The sequence below is a fragment of the Hippoglossus hippoglossus genome, chromosome 5 (genome assembly GCF_009819705.1).
Source record: "Hippoglossus hippoglossus isolate fHipHip1 chromosome 5, fHipHip1.pri, whole genome shotgun sequence".
Classification (NCBI taxonomy): Eukaryota; Metazoa; Chordata; class Actinopteri; order Pleuronectiformes; family Pleuronectidae; genus Hippoglossus; species Hippoglossus hippoglossus.
In genome coordinates, this window is record NC_047155.1 from 17,365,548 (window position 1) to 17,386,747 (window position 21,200).

A 21,200-nucleotide genomic window follows, 5' to 3' on the forward strand; every position below is an offset into this window, starting at 1 on the left:
CTATGTATAATGACTGTACTGGTGAGCTGGTGTACGTCTGTGTGTGTGTTGCCTGTAATCACACTCAGATCATGTGACCACAACACTGTGACCTGATTTTCTTCCTTTATGCAGAACTAAAAGTTCTGCATATTGATAACAAATAAGCCTGAAAGTGTAACTTTATATATGAACCATACAGTCGATGATATGAACAAACTTTTTCATGCCGGCGACAGCCAGTGGCCAGAGGGATTATGTTTTTGGGTAATCCATCCGTTTGTCATTCTTGTGAACACGACATCTTTAAAACACCTTGATCAAAAGGTCATAGTGACTTCATATATATGTCTATAAAAATATACTGTATATGTTTACTGCTGTGTAAAGTTTTATGAATAGAGAGAAAGTCAAAAGTCACTTAATTTTATTGTGTATTAGTTTGATTCTCATTGTACATCTTATTTGTAATATATGTGAAAAATATATTGTGGTAATTTAAGGTGCTCACTATGAACCACAACATAAATCTGAGCCTTTGATACATTTTCCCTTGTCCCCTTGACTTCTGTTACCTATTCACTTTGGCTGTGTGATATACACTCAGTAGCCAAGTCTTACGGATCATTTTGATCCGCAAGACTTCTTGGCTTTTATATTTTGAAAGTGAGTCAAATGCTCGCATCACTAGATTTACTGTGATCAATATCACAATTCCTCCTTTTTAAAGTATATTTTTTGACTTTTCTGCCTTTTATTTGACATATAGTGAAGGAGAGACAGGAAACAGGAAGAAATGACAAACAGTAAATGGACTGGCTGACCAGGAGTCAAAAAGGGGACCCGCTGGTTTGAGTGTGCGCTCCAACAATTCCACTATCAGACCAAACCTGATTCCTCCATACTGATGCCTAAGTTTTAAATGGTGTGGAGTGAGAAGTCTTTTAGTCCCTGAGGCATTTTGGTCAATAACGTTCAACCACAGTCTAACCACTGTAAACCTATAATATACATTAGCTGTGATGACTGGTGTGTCCACAGATTACAAAAACAGCTGACAGTGATGTTACAACCCCCAGTTACACAAACACATGCAGGAATCAGTCTTGATTCTTCTTAGAAATCAGTGTGGAAGACAGAAGATCAGTATCCTCCAAGTGAAGATAACGGCCATTCAGAGGGATGTGGAGTGGCTGGAGTTGGATGTGGGATGGTGGGATGAAGAAAATGCCTTTGAGTCCAAACATGTTTTTTAAGTTTAGCCAGATGGACTTGAGGTCAGCTCTCTGTCTCTAGCGGGACAGCTCAGCCGTATGAATCACTTGCCTGTTCAGCCACCCCACAGTCAATAGACATCAAGTCTTTGTTGCCTCTCACAGATGGAATGACATGACTGTAGGGAACAAACAGTATTGAGAATAGAAGGTGATGAAAAGCCAGAATATTTTGTAAAGCGTTTCAATGTAAGGTTTGAGATTTCTAATATCTCTACAGAAGGCTTTCCTACCTCTGACCCACTAGCCCATACAATGTTAGCCTTTTCTTCCTCTGGCTCATTGCCTTTATTATCCACTTTGTGCCAACATCCTATTCATTTTATTTATTAGATGAACATACCAAGAGTTAAAGGGTTTCAATTCTTTGAGGTTTTCTTGTCTCAAGCTTCTTTTATTACGCACCTCAGAGTTTAAATAAAGCACTCAACTAAAAGTACTGATCCATCCTCTCCATTAGGCTGGGGACTGTGCATCCTCCAAATCCTTTATGACCAGTATCAGTCCATGAACGTGTACTCTACTGCCCTGAGTAACTTTATTCACATTCCACATCATGAACAATGTGTATGTGAAGCAGGAAGTGACTGACATTTGTAGTCACCCGGATATGTAGAATTAATAAAAGTTCATTCATGAACCTTTCAGACAAGTGCATGTGTTGTATTTAACAGCAAGACACGGTGTCTGCATGAGCCTTAACTCAATATGTAGCAGGTTTATTGTTTGGATAAAGTTCCATTCAACAAAAGCTTCATTGTTACAGCACTCTGTAGCTCTTTCCTGTGCTGCGCTACAGTCCATAAAAACAGTGAATCATACACATACTCACACAGACATGGACAAATACAGGAAACTGCACATAAAGAGCAAAGAGTATGTTTTACTTTTATTTATTCCAAGAAAGGCTTGTAAACATAAATATGGTAATCAAACCATGCAATACATACATTAACTCAATAATCATATCACCCTCTGTATGTGAGTCACTACAGTACTGTATGGAGATATTTTTACATTGTACATGGATATTTTCTAATCCTCTAAGGAAAGCTGATTTCACTGTGCAAAAACAGGAGTCACAGCATGTTTTAAAACAAATGAAATTAATATTTGAAATAATGCATCCCATTCAAACAAGGTAATTTCATGCAGCGGACACTATTGTGTAATAGGATTCAGCGACAGCTTATGAACATATCATACATGATACACACTTTTATCATAAGAGAAAAACAATGAAAAACACAAATCAAGACATAAGGAGAAAGAGAGATATAAACACTATATATATCATAACATACACAGATCATTGATCCTCACCGCAACTTATTGATCAATAAAATCAGGGTCTGATTAGTTTCAAGGAGCAAAAAAAAAATGTATTGACTGTAATTGAAGCATGTAAGTCTAATTTAGATTTATATTTTTTGACAGAGATTAGGCCATGTTTAAGCTTGTCTGAAGTAAAGTTTACCCAAACAGTCTTTTTTCTCAGGATAATGTATAGAAGATATGAGCTCCTGCCATCTCATGCTGGTGTTAAATCATATCATCCCTGCTGCACTTTGCTTTTTGCACATCTCACAAAAATAATGTGTTACATTATGGTGCACACAAGCTGTGTTGTTCACATAGTTAGACCTCGATGTCAGAAGCCATCCGCAGGCACAAGGATGACTCTGAGGGGATGTCCTGACGACCGATCTCGTTTCCATCCAGTCGCACCGTCAGCAGTTTGGAGAAATTGGTCACATCCATGAAGCTGCAGAAACTCCCCAGAGTGAACTCTACAGCCACAGAACAGAGTAAGAGAGGATTACATAATGCAGATGTAAAAAACCCTCCATGTTAACGCAACACTTGTCTGAGTCAAAATGAAACCACGAAAGTATTAAATAGTGTCATTATTCTGCTTTCATACAGTTTTTATTTTAAACCATCATCAAATATTACTTCATTTTCAGGATTGTAACCTTCAAATGGGACACAGTAAGCTCATATTGAGGTTTACGATTTTAATGCTGACAAAATATTAACTTCTAAATGTTAACATCACCTTCTTCACACTGTCCATTGCAGCAGCTCCTCTTTTCAGCCTCTGTCTTAAATGCTAGGTTTTAGATCCTGTCTCTTTAAGGCCCCCCTTACAACAAAGCCCAGTCTGCTCTGATTGGCCAGCTGACCCATTTTGTTGTGATTGGTCAAAAGCTTCAAGTGCTTGGAGGAAATGTCGGCCTCCAATGTCGATTTTCCTCGCTTTGTTGGGGGCGTGCCAGATGAGCATTTATTTTATTGATCAGAGTACATTATGCAAATGTGGGCCATTGTGATGTCATATGACGAATAATAAAAGCTACAATGCTGGAGCCAGGACCTTTAGAGCACATTTAATGGGTTTGATTTCTGACCTTAAGGTCCTGAGTCTAATTATTTTATGTATTCCAAAAATAATCTAATAAAATATTGGGATAGGGATATTGACATTTGTATTTTCATGTATGTTACCTTTGATTTGGTTTGCCTGCAGGTAGAGGTGTTGCAGTGTGGTGCTGACTATGGGGATTCTCTCCAGCTTGTTGAAGCTCAGGTCCAGCTCCACCAGGCCCGTCACGTTAAAGGTGTTGGGAGGGATGCCCTTGTCTGTCAGCTGGTTGTGGCCCATCCTGACATACTGCAGCTGTGTGAGACCACCCAGGAAGTCCGCTGGCACTGAGTCGATGGAGTTGGACTCCAGATAGAGTTGGTGCAGATGGTCAGGGAGGGCCTCCGGGACCTGGGATCATTAATTTGAAAATTCTCTAGGAAGTCTGAATCTTGTCTGTAAATTTAATGGGACACATATTAAAACATTGGTTCACCTTTGTCAGCTTGTTGCCACTGATGTCCAGCAGTGTGAGAGATGTCAGTGCCTTCAGTGATGTGCTCATGTCTGTGAGCGCATTATCATGGAGATACAGGATAGTGAGGTTATCCATTCCCTCTAGGTCTGCAGGTGATACCTAGGCAACAGTGTGATAACTTTAAAATCTGAAAGTAGAGAGGAGCGCTGCATGAAGATCAACCAATGCAAACCATTACCTTTTCAATCTTGTTATGATGGATTCTCAGATCTCGCAGGGAGCGGGGGAGGTTGGAAGGAATGCTGGTCAGATTGTTGTGCTGTAGATATAAACGCTCCAGTCCCTCCAACTTCAGAAACACCTAAATATGATGTAGAGGGTGAGCGACATCAAAGTAAATTCAACCAAACTCACCATCAAAAGGATTGAAAAAGTCGAACATCACATTTAGTCATTTAAATATATGTCATCATCATCAAAAATTAAAGAAAGAAGATCTTTGTGGTCATGTCAGAAATATTCCATTTCCTCTCAGCGACTGCAGGGGAGGGTTAATGTGTGGCAGGCTGAACCGCACATCACTCGAATCTATAAGCACGACATCCTGTCTCCAGGAAGTCTGTCTGTCTGTCTGTCTGCCTGTCTGTCTGTCTGTCTGTCTGTCTGTCTGTCTGTCTGTCTGTCTTTCTGTCCGACCATCAGCCAAAGATAAATGTTTCCATTTCATTTTCCAATTTTCCATCAGATGAAAATCTGATCCAGATTTATCTGCATTAAAATCTGTATGACACAGCATGTCGACTGTAGCAAAGGGGGAATCAGACATGAAAGAACAACACATAAAAATCCCCATTTTTCCTCCTCACACATGCAAACATAAAGCTGTCACGTTCCCTCTGTAATTACTCAACCTGTTCACCAGCTGTCAGCCATCTGACATCCATAAAGAGCAGCAGTTCTCCATCATTCTCTGAGCTCATGTGTGTCTGGATCTGACTAAGACCAGATGCAGATTTACCTTCTTGTCAATGGCTTCAGTTGTCAGCTGGTTGTAGTGCATCATTAACCACACCAGACTGGTTGCATTGACCAGAGCCGACTCAGGCACAGAAGTGATGGCATTGTTCTGGAGGTACAAGTACTTGATACGGGCAGGAACATTTGGCATGGCTGTCAGGCCCCGCCCGTCACAGTACATGGCAACTGGGAAGGTGGGGGGACAGTCACACTCTTCAGGACACTGGCCTCCTGAGGTGCCCTCCTGCAGGGAGGCAACAGCATACCCTTGGCGGCCATACAGCCAAGCGAAGGGGTCCCGTCGATGGGAAAGAGAGAACGGGAGCAGGGCAGAGAAGAAGAAGATGGTCGCCAGGAACATTGTCGCAGTCACTCAGAACCTTTATGTAATCTACAAAGACAGACATGGCAAGAACATTTAGAAAAAACACAGACAGTCACAAACCATAATCATTTTGTTCGAATTTTAAACATTTTGAAATAGTTCAGAGTAAAGAGATGGAAAAAAACATGTTTCTGTTTCAAAGTTCTTTCTCTTATATAATGTAGAGGTACATGAAAAATGAAATAATAAAATGATCATTCAGCAGCAAAGTCAAAGAATTAAAAGCACACTGTCTCACACCTTTGGAGTGGAGCAGGGCAGTGCAGGCACTGGCCTTGTTTTGGAAACAGCCTGCAGGGAGGCACATTCTTAAGGGTCTTAATCCACAGAGGAAACGTTGAAAAAAGGAAAAACCACCTTTGTAAATGTTTCTCTCTGTAGCGCCAGAATTGTGGGAAAACGTCCAATAATGACCCTGTGATTTTGCAGAAGACGAAAAAGCACCACCAAAATGTGTCTCTATCATCATGTGTTTATGTTTCCCCAATGAGGTTTCACAGAAAGACACTGCAGTGACAGACAGACACATGTTCACACACATACAAACACACACACACCTACCTGATCAGAGGTAGCCTGGCCCTCTTTGTCCCCCCTGTCTCTCTCAGAGTTAGCTCAGGAGTGGAGGGGACTTCGACAATCACACAAAAATACCTCTCATCCCCTCCCTGTTCTCCTTCCCATTCTGCCATCCCCCTCTCCACCCCTCTCCATTCTTTTTCTGTTGGCTGCTTCCACCCCATAATCCGCCCTCCTGCACCCCGTTTTGTTCGTTCAGGCACGGCCCACTGCACCCCACACCCCTCACCCCCAGTCTGGAGCCTCCTTCTCCACCAACACCAGGCATGTGAGATGCAGAGCCTGTGAGGGGGATTTTTCCCATCTGTGTGCAGTACATTCTCCCCCTCTGAGCTGAAACATACTATTTCCTCAGTATTTGCACATCTGATTTTGGTTCCAAAGCTCACTGGATCAAAACTACAAAATTAATTAAAAATGTTAGTTATCCTTTCTGTACATAAAGCGAACAATACCACATGCTGACCATTGCACAAAATCAACAGAGGTGTTGTATCTGTTTTGCTGTGAACTTAAAAAAACATATATGGAGCACAGATATGGACACATACGTGTTTTTGAAGGGGACAAATTTCACAATGTTTCAACCCTGGAATAGTTGAAACTATTTGTGATGTAAGTATTTTCTTATATTTTTGCTATAAGGGTTCGGGTGGAATCCCTCAGGATGAAAAATATACTCCCCAATAAAGTCAGACAACTCGATCTACAGCCAAAAGTGCATGTGCAAGATTTTGTACCAAAAATGGGCATAGGCGGGTTTAGAGGCACTTTTTATTTTAACTATACAGTTATTTAATGGGTCTAGAACATTTTGTCCTATCAATAGTAAAGCTCTGTGCAATTGGAAATCTTCCAAAGATGATTACTGAAGCTATTATAGTATTTGTTTTTTTAAACTCCCTGACAAGGATTTGACCAAGGGGGGCGGATCCAACTTTCCTCATTCCTCTCCATCGACCTTCCATGTTGTAGAGGGTTAAATGAAAACATGTGTGAAACTCGTCTCATGTTGTGTGTGTGTGCTTAATGTGGGCCTCTTCCTGCCCCCGCATCTTCACTCCGACACCAGCTACATCTGAATCAAGGGGTTTCTCCCACTTTTAGGTATGGACTCCTCAAATATTGTTCCCCCTTTTCTCTTTCAAAACCAAATTCTCTGTTTCTTCTCATCATTATCCCTCTTATATCTGTCCACTTCCTACGAAGTAAAAGCCAGGACACAGTGAAGGAGTGTCGATTAAATTGAAAGGAAAAAAAAGTTCAATGAGCTACAGACGTTGTTTTCTTCAAATGCTCTTATTGACTTAAAAAACTGCAACCCCCTTAAGTTGAAATAATTCAACAGGATTAAATGCGCACAACTTGTTTTGCAACAGATTAAACATTAATTTAATGGAAGATTTAATGTATGACACCAATGTAAACTTTAATAAAACACAGACATAGAGACAAACGTGTTTTTGCATATGACAAATGATACCTTTTTCAACCCTGGAATAGACAAATCTGTTTGTGATGTAAATATTTATGTAATAATTATAGTTTTTTGCAAAAGGGTTGGGGAGGAAACCCTCAGGATGAACAAATACCCTCCCCCAGAAGAGTCAGACAACTCGATCTATAGCCATTATGTATGTATGCAGATTTTGCTGTATTTTGTGAGTCCCTTGGAGCACTGGTGGCCACTGGTGGATGTATGGTTCCAGGAAATGTGATATATAAATATATATAGTAGAGCCCACAGGAATGAGCGGACAGTTTTTGACTTAAATGTGGTGACTGACTATTGCTTCTCAAAGTCCCACTGTGATTGTGAGACTGGGGAAAATGGTTTGGAGACGTGTAGACATGCACGCTTCACTCTTGGTTTGTCAAATCGTTTATTAAACGTCAGAAGTCGTTGGCAGTGAATGCAAGCGTCCAAACTATTTCATCCAGTCTTACAATCATGGTGTTACTTTGAGTCACCACACTCCCCCCCTTGTGTCCCTCCTCTCTACTGCTAATACTAGAATCACAGAGAAAGCTAAATCAAATTCTAAAACTATAATAGTGCCTTTAAATATGTCTATACATGCTATGTCTTTATGAATATCCATAAAAAAATCAAAAAGAATGAATGACACATTGTCTTTTTATGTGTTTGACTATTTCGTGGCTTTTGCAAGTTTCTGCAGCTGCATCATAAGGAAACTGTTCTTTATTTTTTTCATGTGGCCGCAGGCATCTGTGGACACCAGATGCAGCAGAGGAGACCTGGCATCACTCTGCCCAGCTCTGTGAAACATTACAACAGCCACATTCATTAATTCATATGTACTTTTATGAGTTTCGGACTTATTTCTAAAAATGGCTTCATTTCTCCATAAAAGCTGTTTATGTCTGAACTGAACCAGGATGAGCTCTGACCTTTGACTCATGGCTAACGGCAAACCTATGAGCCTGATGAGTTAATACGTCTTGCAACACAACATGTTAGGCAGCCTGCTTGAGTAGATAAACTCTGCTGTAAAGATACGTATCTACATATAACAACATGAAGAAATGGGAAGCTGAATCTCTGCTTACCAGGACTTCAAAGTGAGAGGCCCAGGTGGACTCTGGGTAGCCCAAAACACCCCCATCCCCCATCCCCCATCCCCCATCCCCTTCCATACCCACGGTCTCCTGTCTGGGTCATGAGCAGCGCTGAGCAGGGATCAGAAGATCAGAGCAGGAAGCCCTTTTTCACTCCAGCCCTAAACTCTTCACAGGAATGTCAGAGGAATTTTTCATTCAGGAAATTGCTTTGTCACTTAGGACGATACTTTTCAGACTCACATCAACTTCTCAAACAATAACTCTGAACTTAAATGTAGTCATTTCATGCCTAACGCCATCTTTACCCTATGATCACCCATAAAACAAGTCTTGACCTGACAATGTAATGGTTAACCTTGTGGGAACCAGGATTGTGTCTCCACAAGGTGAATTTTCTTCACGTATCCACGACAACAAACACTCTTGTTCAGAAAATACACTCAATTATATTTGATATACAGAGATGGTTTAATAATTACATAACCTGACTGAAGAAGATCCACACAGATCTGATCTTAGTATTCCCTGAACAATGTGGCTCCCCAAGGTAATTTGAACCATGGTACCCCAGGGCCAAGGGGCAGCGTGAACCAGGCGATAGAAAGCAGATGTCCGTGCACACACACACACACACACACACACAAACACACACACACACACACACACACACACACACACACACACACACACACACACACACACCACATCAAGCTGCCCATCTTTTTCACAGCCAGATAAAAACAGCTGCTTTATGTCTATCGGCATTGGTCACAGTGTTAATTAAAGATTTAAACTAAATTGTGGTGTCATCATGGCAAAATGTATGATGTTGCTGATGTTACATCTGCTGTGCTACACTGAAAAAGGAGATCGTAATAATACACTGAAGCTCAGTGGTCTACGATCCACGCAACTAGAAGATCTCCAGTTCAACACCATGCTGGGACATGTAACTATAGTAACCGTCAAAACTCACTGTCAGAGTCAGGGCTTTGGTGCCATGAAAATGGTAAAAAAAAATTGTAATACTATAAGAATGAATATGGTTTAAAAAGAAAAATATCTCACCTAAGACTTATATATATTCATCCTATCTGTGGAATTGTTCTTTTTCTTTACAATAATCCTCTTCAGAGATGGATACATGTTTTTATTTAGTGTGGAAACTTTAGAAAAGTAGACCTTTACCTTAGTTTATCCAAACCTGTATCTGCTGCTGATCACTGATGAAGTAGAGCCCTCTAGTGTTGATGACAGGAAATACAGGGAGCAGATGGTGAATGGAAAATATACCAAGAAGAAAAAGAGGAGGAAGAAGAAACAGGCTCAGTTCTTTTGTTTTGATCATTAAAATCATAAACAATGGAATAGACGTCATCAGCATCTGTATTTTTGTAATATTGGAGGACAAATATCAGATAAGAAGAAAAAAATGAATAAACATTTCAACAACTGAGTAAACTCAATTTGCTCATGAAGTTCATGTATAACGATTGAAAGCTTTAGAACAGCCACTAAATGGACGTTAAGGTGACACTGTTTGATCAACTTTTTGTTTCCGAGGTCAAGACTGAACTTCGAAACTTATTAGGCAACAAATTTGGGAAAGAAGTTACCTGGTATTAAAAACACATTTCCAGTATGTTACACTTCACGACAGTGGCAAGACTCCAAACCTATTTTTTAGGGATGTGCATGTGACTCAGAGCATGGGAGCAGGTGGAAACATGTGCAACATTGCGGTCACAGAAGATTATTTAAAAAGTTCCCAGCTTAACAGACTATTTAAGGAGCTGCTATATCTGCCAGCTTCCAAACAGGAAACCACCCGAGGGCAGCTACTGTGTCGGAAAATTTAATTTCAGCAAATAGATGATGACTCATTAGCAAGCATGTTATACAAGAAATCATACATAGTTATCGGCTACATGATTAATCTCAGAGGTGACAACCGAGCGTCATATTACAGCGATATTATCCATTATCTGTACGGCTTCTCCTTTAAGGGTTGTGGGGGGGCTGCAGCCAATCCCAGCTGATACTGCACCGGTCACAGGAAGTCACAGGGACTACATACAGAGTAGTCCCTGTGACACTCTGATTCACACCTATGGTCAATTGGTGTCCACTTAACCTAACCATTACAAGTCTTTGGACTGTGGTTGAGGGCAGAAGAAAAATGTGTACGAATCCACACAAGGAAGGCCTGGCTGAACCAGGATTCAAACCATAACCTTTTTGCTGTGAGGTGGAAGTGCAGACCACTGAACCACCATGCCACCTGTGTTTTGAACGGTGCAATGTTATAATACATTGGTCAGTAATTGGTAGAATTTCTTCATTGAACAGTGAGCCTTGAAAAATTAGTAGTTGGTGTATCTGACACATGTAGCTGAACTGCACACACACATTGTTTTTATTGCCCTGTTGATTGCCTGCCCATTCATTAACTGTATGTGTAATTAACACTAAACTGCCGCAGAAGCCTCTGCCACGCACACACTGAAACAGCACTGTGGTATTTACAGTAAAACACATTCTTTTCAAGATTTGTGGTAACAAGAAAATGCTTCATCACCCTTTTTTTAACCCAATTAAATCATATACAGGCACTTATTATGTTTCAAGTTTATCTGAGCTCTGTAGTTGGTGTCGTTCTGTTTGTTTTTCCTAGAGGGCGCTCATTTCATTTACTGATCAGGACTTTTCTGTCTCTTTTTTGCTACCTTGCTTCTTTTCTCACAGCAGCTTCTCGTATTTGAGGGGAGAGGAATCTGGAATCGTTTTACTCTGCTCTGCTCAGATTCTTGCAAGACGTTCCTTCACACACACACACACACACACACACACACACACACACACACACACACACACACACACACACACACACACACACACACACACACACACACACACATACACACACACATACACATATGCATGCATAGCATGCACGCATACATACATACATGCATGCATGCAGACACAGACACATATTATCACAGAGATGCACACGTACATACACATGCATGCACGCACGCACAAAAGCAAACACACAGATGGCCACAGAGTTACAGAGACGCACACACATGCACAGAATGGTCTCTTTGGCTCCCCAGGTACTTTGTGGCGTGAATGTCTCCACATCTAGAACCAGTCTCACACACACACACACAGCTCTGCACCATCAGAATCCAAACTGATCTGTTGCCCTCATTTCTTCTCTGCTCTCTTCTCTCCCTTCTTCTTCACCCCTCATCCTCATCAGTCTTTCTGTGTATTCACCAACATGAGGGTTCAACTGTTACCAAGGGCTGAGAGAAGGGAAAAGGAAAAAGTGAGGGAAGATTATGGAGGAGGTCTGGGGTCTGTGATGTGGGCAGCGTTTAAAGAAAGGAAAAAACACATATGCTCACTTGAAAACACACAGACACCTACGCACACATTACACACACGCACACACACACAGTTGCACATGAACACACTATTTCATAATTTTATTGGAAATTCACGGCAACCTGGCTCTGCTCTGCAACTACTGATTATCAGGTACGTGTCTGTTTGTTTCTTATCCGTAAAAAGCTGGAAAACTGGCACAACTGGAAATGATCAGAGCTCCAGCGTATCCCTGTTCGATTACAGCTGCTCTGACGAGTCGTGATTGCATAAGTCAGCTAATGTCTTGGAAACCTTTGGAGCATGTGCTGTACTGTAAGACTGAGGAAGGCAAAATGCAACACTGCAAACTTGCTGGTCAAATCAAACTTCCTAATGATGCAACCCTTTGTAACTGAGAGTCTTGGTGTGTGTTTTTGTGTGTTTGCTTTTGTGCGTTCCTGCTCTGATGGTACCACCGTAACCACCGACAGCTGTGCATGCAGGGAAAACGTATATTTTCTCCCTTCTCAACTATAGAGGCGTCATCGCTTAGACAATTGCATGCAAACGTTTCTCAACTTTTGCTGCATTTCAGACAGTGCTGCACAATTTCAATTTAAAACTATTTATTAATTATTGACATAACGAGAGGGGCTGCAATAAAAAGGTGACATTGCTTCACCTCACACTGAAACCCAGATATTTCAGTCCTGAGCAAAGTGATGGATTGACTAAACCATCAGGCAGCTTTGCTATTTCTGGGATCATGGTGCAAGCATTGTTAAAAGTTAATGGCCAACAATTATGCAGTTGGGTCAAGCTCCAAAAATCCTGTATTCTGAACTTCCCTTTAGTTGAAACCATGTTGCACTGAACTCTCCCTGCCAGGTGAATACCCACATCAGAGTTCAAACCCGCGCCAAAGTTAAGACGCTGATGGATATCATTAAAGTGATTTGCTCAGACTAACCACAGAAGACATTTAAAAACATTCCCAGGGTTATAGTCATGTCCTGACTTTAAAACCTAAAATCTGCCTCTTTAACACGTTTATCTTCCTGTTTAATTTTGTAGGATTTCTACCCAGCTGTCTCCATGGCTCTCTTCTGCTGTGCCGTGGTGGTGCTACTGTGTGTTGTTCACTCTGCTTCGGCCACTGTTGTCGCCGAAACGGACTACGGAGGGGTTCCTCTGTGGATTGACCGCATGCTGGGTGAGCCCAGTGTTCTGAGCCTGCAGGGGCGGATGAACCCAGCCTGGTTCCGAGCTAACAACCCGCAGACCTGCCCTGAACAGTGTGACTGCCCCATCCAGTGGCCCACAGCGCTCTACTGTGACCACAGAGGCCAGGCAGACATCCCTGACGACCTGCCAGACACAACTCAGTACCTTTTTCTACAGGTAAGAAAGACGGAATGTGCCACTGAGCATGTTTTATCTTTACAATGGTCCGCCTGGTCTTCGCACTGTAGAGATTTCACAGTGAGCAATCTCCTCTATGTTCTATTTCATGTGGAAGTGAGAAAATCTGTTTTTTCCCAGCACAACAACATCTCGTCCCTGTCCTCCTCTGTACTGGTCAACATTACCGAGCTCCGCTGGCTCATCCTGGACCACAACCAGCTGACGAGTGAGACGCTGGACCGGGCCTCCCTGCAGAACCAGACCCAGCTGTGCTACTTTTTTGCCAACAACAACCACCTGACTTCAGTGCCCGACGTGCTACCAGCAGGTCTCAAGCAGCTGCGACTGGCTCACAACCAAATCAGCAGCATCAGGCCCGGAGCTTTCCAGAAGCTGCACAACCTGACGCTGCTGCTGCTGCAGGGAAACAGACTGCAAACCATCACAGAGGGAGACCTCAGAGGTAGTGGAATGTGTCATTTCCTCTCTATACATGCATCACATATACCCCTGTACACACTAGATGAAAACCAAGAAAGGTTGTCACAGCCTTGTGCTGCTGTCTTTTACCTGCAGAAAGTGCAATGACTTGAAACAGTGGCATGCATATGTTATTCTGATCTAGGTCAAAGTCTTATTTGGATTAAAATCTCTTACTCAAGAGAGCCACACCCAAGAGGGCAGCAAAGGAATGTTACAACAAAGTAAAAACAACTGTCATACACAACATACGCACAATCTTCAAAGTGGATTTCAATGAAACATTTTTACAGGATCCACAGAGACAAAAGAGCTTTTTTCTTGATCTTTTAAAATTGACTTTAATCCCCTCCAGAGTAACCAGAAAATTTGTTGTTTTACATTTTACATGGGTTTAAAAGTCTTTGAGTAAAGGTGTTGTGTAATTCAACAGTGAGTTATGTCAGTCAGCATCATACAGTCTTACATTCTGTCCTCAATTTCATTTGATTCTTCATTCTTTCATTTGAGGTGTGAAATTGCTCTATAAATGAAAATTAAGATCATAAAAATAACATTGAAGGCCGGTAAAGAAAAGGCAAAGCTACAGCTGCAGTGTGCTGCTTGGACACTGGTCAAGACTATATTTCAATGAAACCTCTTACATTTAATAGAACAAGTAGGACATTTATAAGGACAATGCACATCAACCAACATTTCTCAAAATATAATTGGCTTTTGGCAAGATGGGCAATAGCATTGGCAGAGGTATAACCTCTCAGACCGCTTTTATAGTTCTATATGTCGAGAAAACATTTTTACAATATATTTGCCGTGTATAAGTGGATTTTTACCACATCCCAGAACCTGATGTTTGGCCTTGTTACCGCTCTGAACTGATTATTAACCCTAATTCTGTCACATATATTTATCAGTATATATTTGTGCATCTTTAGCTGTGTTTTTATCTTCTGCTGTGTTGCAGGTCTGATCAGTCTGAATCTGTTACACCTCGGTGGAAATTTGATCTCGTCCCTCCCCCGACATTTACCTTCGTCCATCCAGCAGCTCTATCTGTCCAATAACTCTTTATCTGGGCTGGACAACGGCAGTTTCACCGGGCTCCTCAAGCTTAAGTACCTGCGTTTAAGTCACTGTGGTTTGCAAAGTGGCGGTGTCCACCCGTGGGTCTTCAACCTCTCCAGCTTGGTGGAATTGGACCTTTCTTATAACAAACTCACAACCATTCCTACAGTTCCCAGCAGCCTGCAGTACCTCTACCTGGAGGCCAATGAAATACAAGGTGAGGTGCACACAGAGCTGCAATCTCCTCTCACACTGTAAATGTAGAGATGTCACTGACTTCATTTCTAGGAAAAGCTATAATTTCCCCACACATGTGCACTTTCATGCATTTTTCAATTATTGAGTTATGGGTGTGACCACCTATGGAGGTCAGACACCTAAACACTGCAGAAAGGGGGAAGGAGAAATGTGGAAAATGTGACAGAAACTGTGAAGAAACCAGAACTCCTCCAACACAGCTCTTCACTCGATGTGGACTCGGGATTGGCTGGGCAGCTGGCAGGCAAGGCGGGAAAGAAATGGATGAAGGGGCGTGAATGAAGGGAAGGGAGGGACTCGGGTCGGGAGGGAGACATGGACAGGAAAGAAAGTGAAAAGAGGGTGGAGGAGATAAGAGGGGAGGGAATATTAGCTGTTTGCATTGGGCGAAAGTAGCGAGGAGAGTGTTATGAAAACATCTGTAAAGGATTTAGAGGGGAGCGTGCCAGATGAGCCAGAAGCACATGCTGTTCCCCTCTTCAATCTCCCCTCCGCTCTGTCTCTATCCGCTTCCCGCCATTCTGCCCCATTTTTGACAGGTAGGATTCATATCACATTGCAGCAGCCTTGTAGCCAGGACTCACACACAACCATTCAGCAGCATACCAACGAGACGGAGACTCCAAAACACTTCCACAAAAACACACACCTCATCGTCTAGCTAGCAGTCTCAAAGCCATAGTCCCGTTCCTGTTCCAAAGCCTTGAGTCTGAGCCGAGAGACACTCTACAACTGAAACTAAGTGAGAAAGCAGAGGAGGGTCTTGTGGTTTTCATCTGCCACTGCTTACACCAGAGCACCTGCAAGAGATCTAATGGTGAATGCAGACTCTCTGAGAAGAAGGGGGGAACTCACAGGCTGCAAATGTGAGAAAAGTAATTGAAGGGATCCACCTTAAGCATATAGACATGTTGAGCACATGTTATATGATGTGGAATCAAAGCTCTCAGTACCGGGTTAGTATCAACAATGATTTGACAAGACAGCGATAAGCAGATGGCTCTCATTTGGTTAAATAATGGGTCTCTACTGATAAAATGTGGTCTGTATATGTTTTAAAAAGCCTATTTCCCATCCGTTCATCACAGAGTTCAACATGACCAGTTTCTGCAGAGAGGTGGGACCTCTGTCCTACTCCAGGATGAAGATCCTGCGATTGGACGGAAACAAAATGTCCTACCATCAGATGCCCTCTGACTTGATCTACTGCCTGCGGGAGCTTGAAAGTATTCACATCTGACCCCGCCGCCTGAAATTAGGATTTACTGCATGTTAGTGAACAAGAAAATATCATAACTCATCTGAACCCAACTCATCATTTATAAACTCAAACAACTCAGCCTCATAGCAGGAAACCAGGGCAGAATTGGATATGTCTTCACTCCACAGTCAGACCCTGAAGAGAAAACTGACCTTCAAAAGATGCCAAAGCTTGAACTCGTTCACTTAACCAGTGTTATTTTACTGTAATGCCAAAAGTTCTGATCAAAACATTTCTCATACCACCAGTGCATTCCCATGGGTTTCTGTCTCTCATCCCTTGCAGCCTCAGCATTGTTGTACATCTGTGTGTCATTAGCGTGTAGGAACTGTGACAAATCCTCTTATTTCTGCCTGTACAGAGACATGTGCTCTGGTTAAAGTAAGCTGACCGAGAGCAAAGGGAAATATGTATTAATGGCAAAATGCAGTAGCTTTCTCTTCAGAGACTCTGACTCAGTCCGCTGGAGAGTATTGAACTGCCACCCCATCCACCACAGGAGCAGGGACCAAGATGAAAAGGATTTGATGCCTCCTTTGCAAATATAATATAAATGTTACACAGTAAACTTCAACATTGATTTGTCAAACTTTTTCTATTGTATAATAAAGAGAGGTGACCTTGTGAGAGTATTAAACAAATCAATAAGTCAGATGTGCATAGTGACAACAGCAACAATGTATCAGTGATTTCATTATGATGTCTACAATGGAAGATTAAAAATGTCTAAATAAACACAAATGGAACAAAGAAATATATATAAGTGAAATACAATACAGATCGTTATATCTTTGACTTTTTTTTGGATGCATCTGTCTGTAATAACTGAAAAAGAAAACCGAACAACTCCAAAATCATTGCTATTTAATCTACCTTAGTCTACAGTGTGGACAGGACTAATGAATGTATGTAGCCTATTGTATAGAGTCCCGTTGTGAACAGTATCAACAATACATGCAAATGCCATAAGTACAGTATATGTACAAGAAAAATGAACAATACATACATTTTGGTAAATACAGAGAGATCTATGTAACAGCACAAGTATTAGTGGAGACTGTTCGGTTTTCAATACCCTGACATTTGGGTTAAAGGACTGAGTTTTGGTGTGTGTTTAACATCGCTGCACTCATTTCAGCTTATTGTTAGAGGAAGCCTTTAACATGCAGACTGAGGAGAACAGGTTGGAGCAATGACATCCAAAATAGATAAAGGTTGCCACCAGAGTCACACAGGAGCTTCGCTAATAAAAATGCATTCGTTATTTTTCATTTTGCAAACAAACTCCCACTCTCTTTTTATGTAATTCTGATGCCAACAGTATTTCAGACTTGCAGAGAGGTGCAGACCCCTGTGGGAGTTTGATTTCAACCTTTTAAAGTTCAACAAACTGAGCAAGATAGCAACTGAATGAATGTCATTATGATTCCCGTCATCTCATACTTATGAATTCTATATTTCACAACTTACTCAGCTTCTAATTGCAACTGACTCAGCTTAATGAGAAAAGTCGCCAAGTGCTGACTCACTGATCGTAACACCGTCTGCATTTCCTCTCAGTGCCACAAACCAGGAAAGACGAGCTGGTGAATTTGTGTCATAGGTGTTGTTTCCCCAAATGATGAAGACATAATCTTTTCTCATAATCACAATACCCCTTGACAATAAAGAGTTAAAGATCTTGTCATCGCAACACAAAGTTCGAGTAACTGTGGTCACATATGTAATAACAGAAAAATGAGTAGTGACTGTGCAGTTTTCCAGTAAATGCAAAGCAAGTAGAGATAATATCATTTGTTTTGTTGTGGGTACAAAGTACTATATAACATATTTGACTCACTTTAAAATCAAGGAATATTCTGATATTTAGAATTATTCATATTATTTCTTTTAAAGATGGTTGCTTTCACTTTGTGGGTTATTTAATGCAGCAGTTTCTTTTTAGGCATCCCAACATTTTTGGGTTGTGTACCATTAAAACAAACCCATATTTATATATATATGTAACCTTTTACAGTTTTAACATGTTTATTATATATTTTTATATTAGCATTACTATTAAAAGTATTTCATATTTAATTTATTAACAAATTACAGATTTTCTGCACAGAAGGTTTTACTTCAATTAGTTTTTTTAAATCAGACTGTCCAATAACACAAAAAAATAGACATGTCCATAAAAACAGAATTCTAAGTTTATGTGTGTGTGTGTGTGTGTGTGTGTGTGTGTGTGTGTGTGTGTGTGTGTGTGTGTGTGTGTGTGTGTGTGTGTGTGTGTGTGTGTGCCTTTACTAAAGCCACCACCATACTTTCCAGGTGACACCATGTCTGTGTGTTTGATGGTATGATCAGACTTGTGCTCTGTCTGGAACAGCATTTACCAGAAGCAGGATTTACTCACACAGAGTTCCTTTGAGGGACAACTATTAAACATAGAAGTCTGTGTAAGCTTGTTCCCAGTGATGACCGGCCGCAGTGGATGAAGTCATGATGGATGGAAGCTGAAAGAAAACAGTTCCCTGTTTCCATGTTGCTGCTGAGAGCCTATAAACACAAGAGAAGACGTGCAGCTGCTGCATCCAGCTATTTTAAAGGCTGAGGTTAGATGATCAAATTCAAAAGCATTTTTTTGTTTGTTGAAATTCTCTTATACCCCAATGGCAATGAACAAATAAAAAGCTGTGTTTGCAGAACCTTGCAACCGCTGCTCCATCCCTTGATTGCTGCCTTGGCTCCAAATGCACAAGATGGCAGTGTTCATATTCCAGCTTCATTTCTGGATAGTGGAAGGAAGTGGAGTCTTCCATCTTTGTATACAGTCCATGGTCACTGCACTCGTTGTGTGTGGCCCGCACTCTAAAATGCCGCTGCCAACAATACTAACGTTGGTTGTTGATGTTCATTATGATGAATAATAATTATTCTCTCAATCAAGTTAAAATTTGAATTGAGTGCTGCAGATGTAATATGTTGATGTGTTAGTTGACAATGTCATTTCGTCCTATAAAGTTGGTATTAGCTCTACTTTTCACCACTTTGGAAACAGTACCAGTATTATAAAGGAAAACACATTTGTAATAAGGTACCCAGTCTGTATTAGTGAGTGCTCACCTGTGTCTCTTAAACAGTTGGGAAGATGTAGGTTTTCAGGAATTGCCAGCTGGCTGGTTGTTGACACTGTAGAGCCAGATGGCACATGTGAACACCTGAGAGGTTGCCCGGTGGCTCGCAGTGGAATGAGCCTCTGACTGAACATGTGCTTTTGTGCTTTAGAAATTGTCCTTAATCATGGATGGATGACCTTGATCATTCATTACCTACATTACAGACTCACTGATTTGCTAAAATGATCTAATTGTAGTGGAGAAACAAAGTTAAAAAGGACATGGGAAAAGGCGACAAAAACAAGTTTCATGTCAAGAAAAGCAGCTCCAATTGTTGATTGTTTATTATAGATGATTGGTTCTGTTCTGGTCTCAGATTTCAGATATCAGTAGTAGTATAGAGTTCAATTTCCATAAAATCTGGTTCAAAGAAAGATACTCATTCCAATTAGTTTAAAAGTTATTCACCGTTAAAGGGTTTTATATTTGCAGCCATTAAAAAACAAATCTATGACTGGTGGAATCATTAAACCTCTGGTCATTCCTATCCTCTGAACAAAACCCTGTCTCGGAAACCACCAGTCAAAACGGTTTGGTATGAGGCTCCCTGCAGTGTCACAGCAGCAACACAGAGATCAGCAGAGATCCACTCACGTATCACATCTCATACCCACAGAAACTCACGGTTCATATACAACACCATCTACGCAGGTTTGGAAGTTCAGTGGATTCTTTGAAATCTCTCTTTTCTTTGTATCCACCTATTTCAGAGGTCTGCACCCTTACTATTTCCAGATGGTTCTCAGTTGCTTTCCATTTCTTTGTATAGAAGCAGTTTGTAAATTTGAGCTCCATATAAAATTTGTTATGAGGGTAGAAATCTAATAGTCTGTGACCTGGGCTAGCAGAGACTTATTTTGAAAGGTTTTATTAAAGCTACACCATCAATATTCTTCACATTAACAATTAAATATAATATGAAAGGTTATTTGTAGAGATGAACGCAGTGAAACATCATCAAACTTTGGAGTTCGCCTTAGCTCTATTTACTTTTCTAACGTCATTCAGCTTGTTGTTTTGGTTTTATAAGGAACTTCATTGTTTTAGTTCACTCTTATCTCCATCATCAACCTTGTTTCCAGTAAAAACGCTCTGATAAACCCTCTGTAAACTAACTCAGCACCAAACAGCTGGTTAAAATTCTAGAGCATTTGGCAGCTAAAGTTCCAGATCCTCACCTGAGGGGTAGAGACCAAATTAGAGTTAAACAGAGTTAATTCGTTAGTTCAAGAGTTAGTTCTTGTTTTGCCAGGAACAAGACTCCATGTTAATGCTGATTTTGCTCTATACCTGCTCAGGCTGCTTAGGTTTGCTGTATCAACGTCACCCATTTGTCTTATTGCGTTTTATGTGATGATGTGTAAGTGTTGTGTTCTCAGCTTGCTACGCTGCCCACAAGTGGTGGGAGGATCAATTTTTGTCTCACAGCTGGTGTTTGAACCATAGACTGTATATAGACCGTATATCAAGATGGACGACGATTGACGTGTACTTTGACTTTTTAGTTTGATACATTACATGTCGTCCATC

At 41.1% G+C, this 21,200-nt stretch overlaps 2 protein-coding genes across 7 annotated transcripts in view; one reads left to right on the forward strand and one right to left on the reverse strand.

The window, feature by feature from the left end:
* Window positions 1-21,200, reverse strand: part of fmoda (fibromodulin a) — a 59,547-nt gene that overhangs the window by 7,488 nt on the left and 30,859 nt on the right. Inside the window, exons 1-6 of one of the 5 annotated variants that reach the window (XR_004613938.1) lie at window positions 6,060-6,577; window positions 5,115-5,504; window positions 4,335-4,457; window positions 4,115-4,255; window positions 3,762-4,029; window positions 2,328-3,043 (exon numbers count right to left, since the gene is read on the reverse strand). Coding sequence is in view for 4 of the 5 variants with exons in the window: in XM_034586570.1 (XP_034442461.1) it covers window positions 2,892-3,043; window positions 3,762-4,029; window positions 4,115-4,255; window positions 4,335-4,457; window positions 5,115-5,474 (1,044 nt within the window). In the remaining variant the exon portion in view is untranslated. Of the gene's footprint in view, window positions 1-2,134; window positions 3,044-3,761; window positions 4,030-4,114; window positions 4,256-4,334; window positions 4,458-5,114; window positions 5,505-5,738; window positions 5,953-6,059; window positions 6,578-8,648; window positions 8,719-21,200 lie in introns of those variants that run through there. The other 4 variants (XM_034586570.1, XM_034586569.1, XM_034586571.1 and 1 more) reach the window with 4 other exon arrangements.
* Window positions 12,026-17,250, forward strand: zgc:113307 (uncharacterized protein LOC553753 homolog). Of its 2 annotated transcripts, XM_034586567.1 has the most exons (5): window positions 12,026-12,209; window positions 13,126-13,439; window positions 13,581-13,905; window positions 14,887-15,204; window positions 16,334-17,250. In XM_034586567.1, the coding sequence occupies exons 2-5, from the start codon at window positions 13,134-13,136 to the stop codon at window positions 16,483-16,485; spliced, it is 1,101 nt and encodes a 366-aa protein (XP_034442458.1). In that variant the 5' UTR covers window positions 12,026-12,209; window positions 13,126-13,133; the 3' UTR covers window positions 16,486-17,250. The 2 variants fall into 2 exon arrangements, with proteins under 2 accessions (XP_034442458.1, XP_034442459.1); XM_034586568.1 differs by lacking the exon at window positions 12,026-12,209 and having other exon boundaries at window positions 13,116-13,439.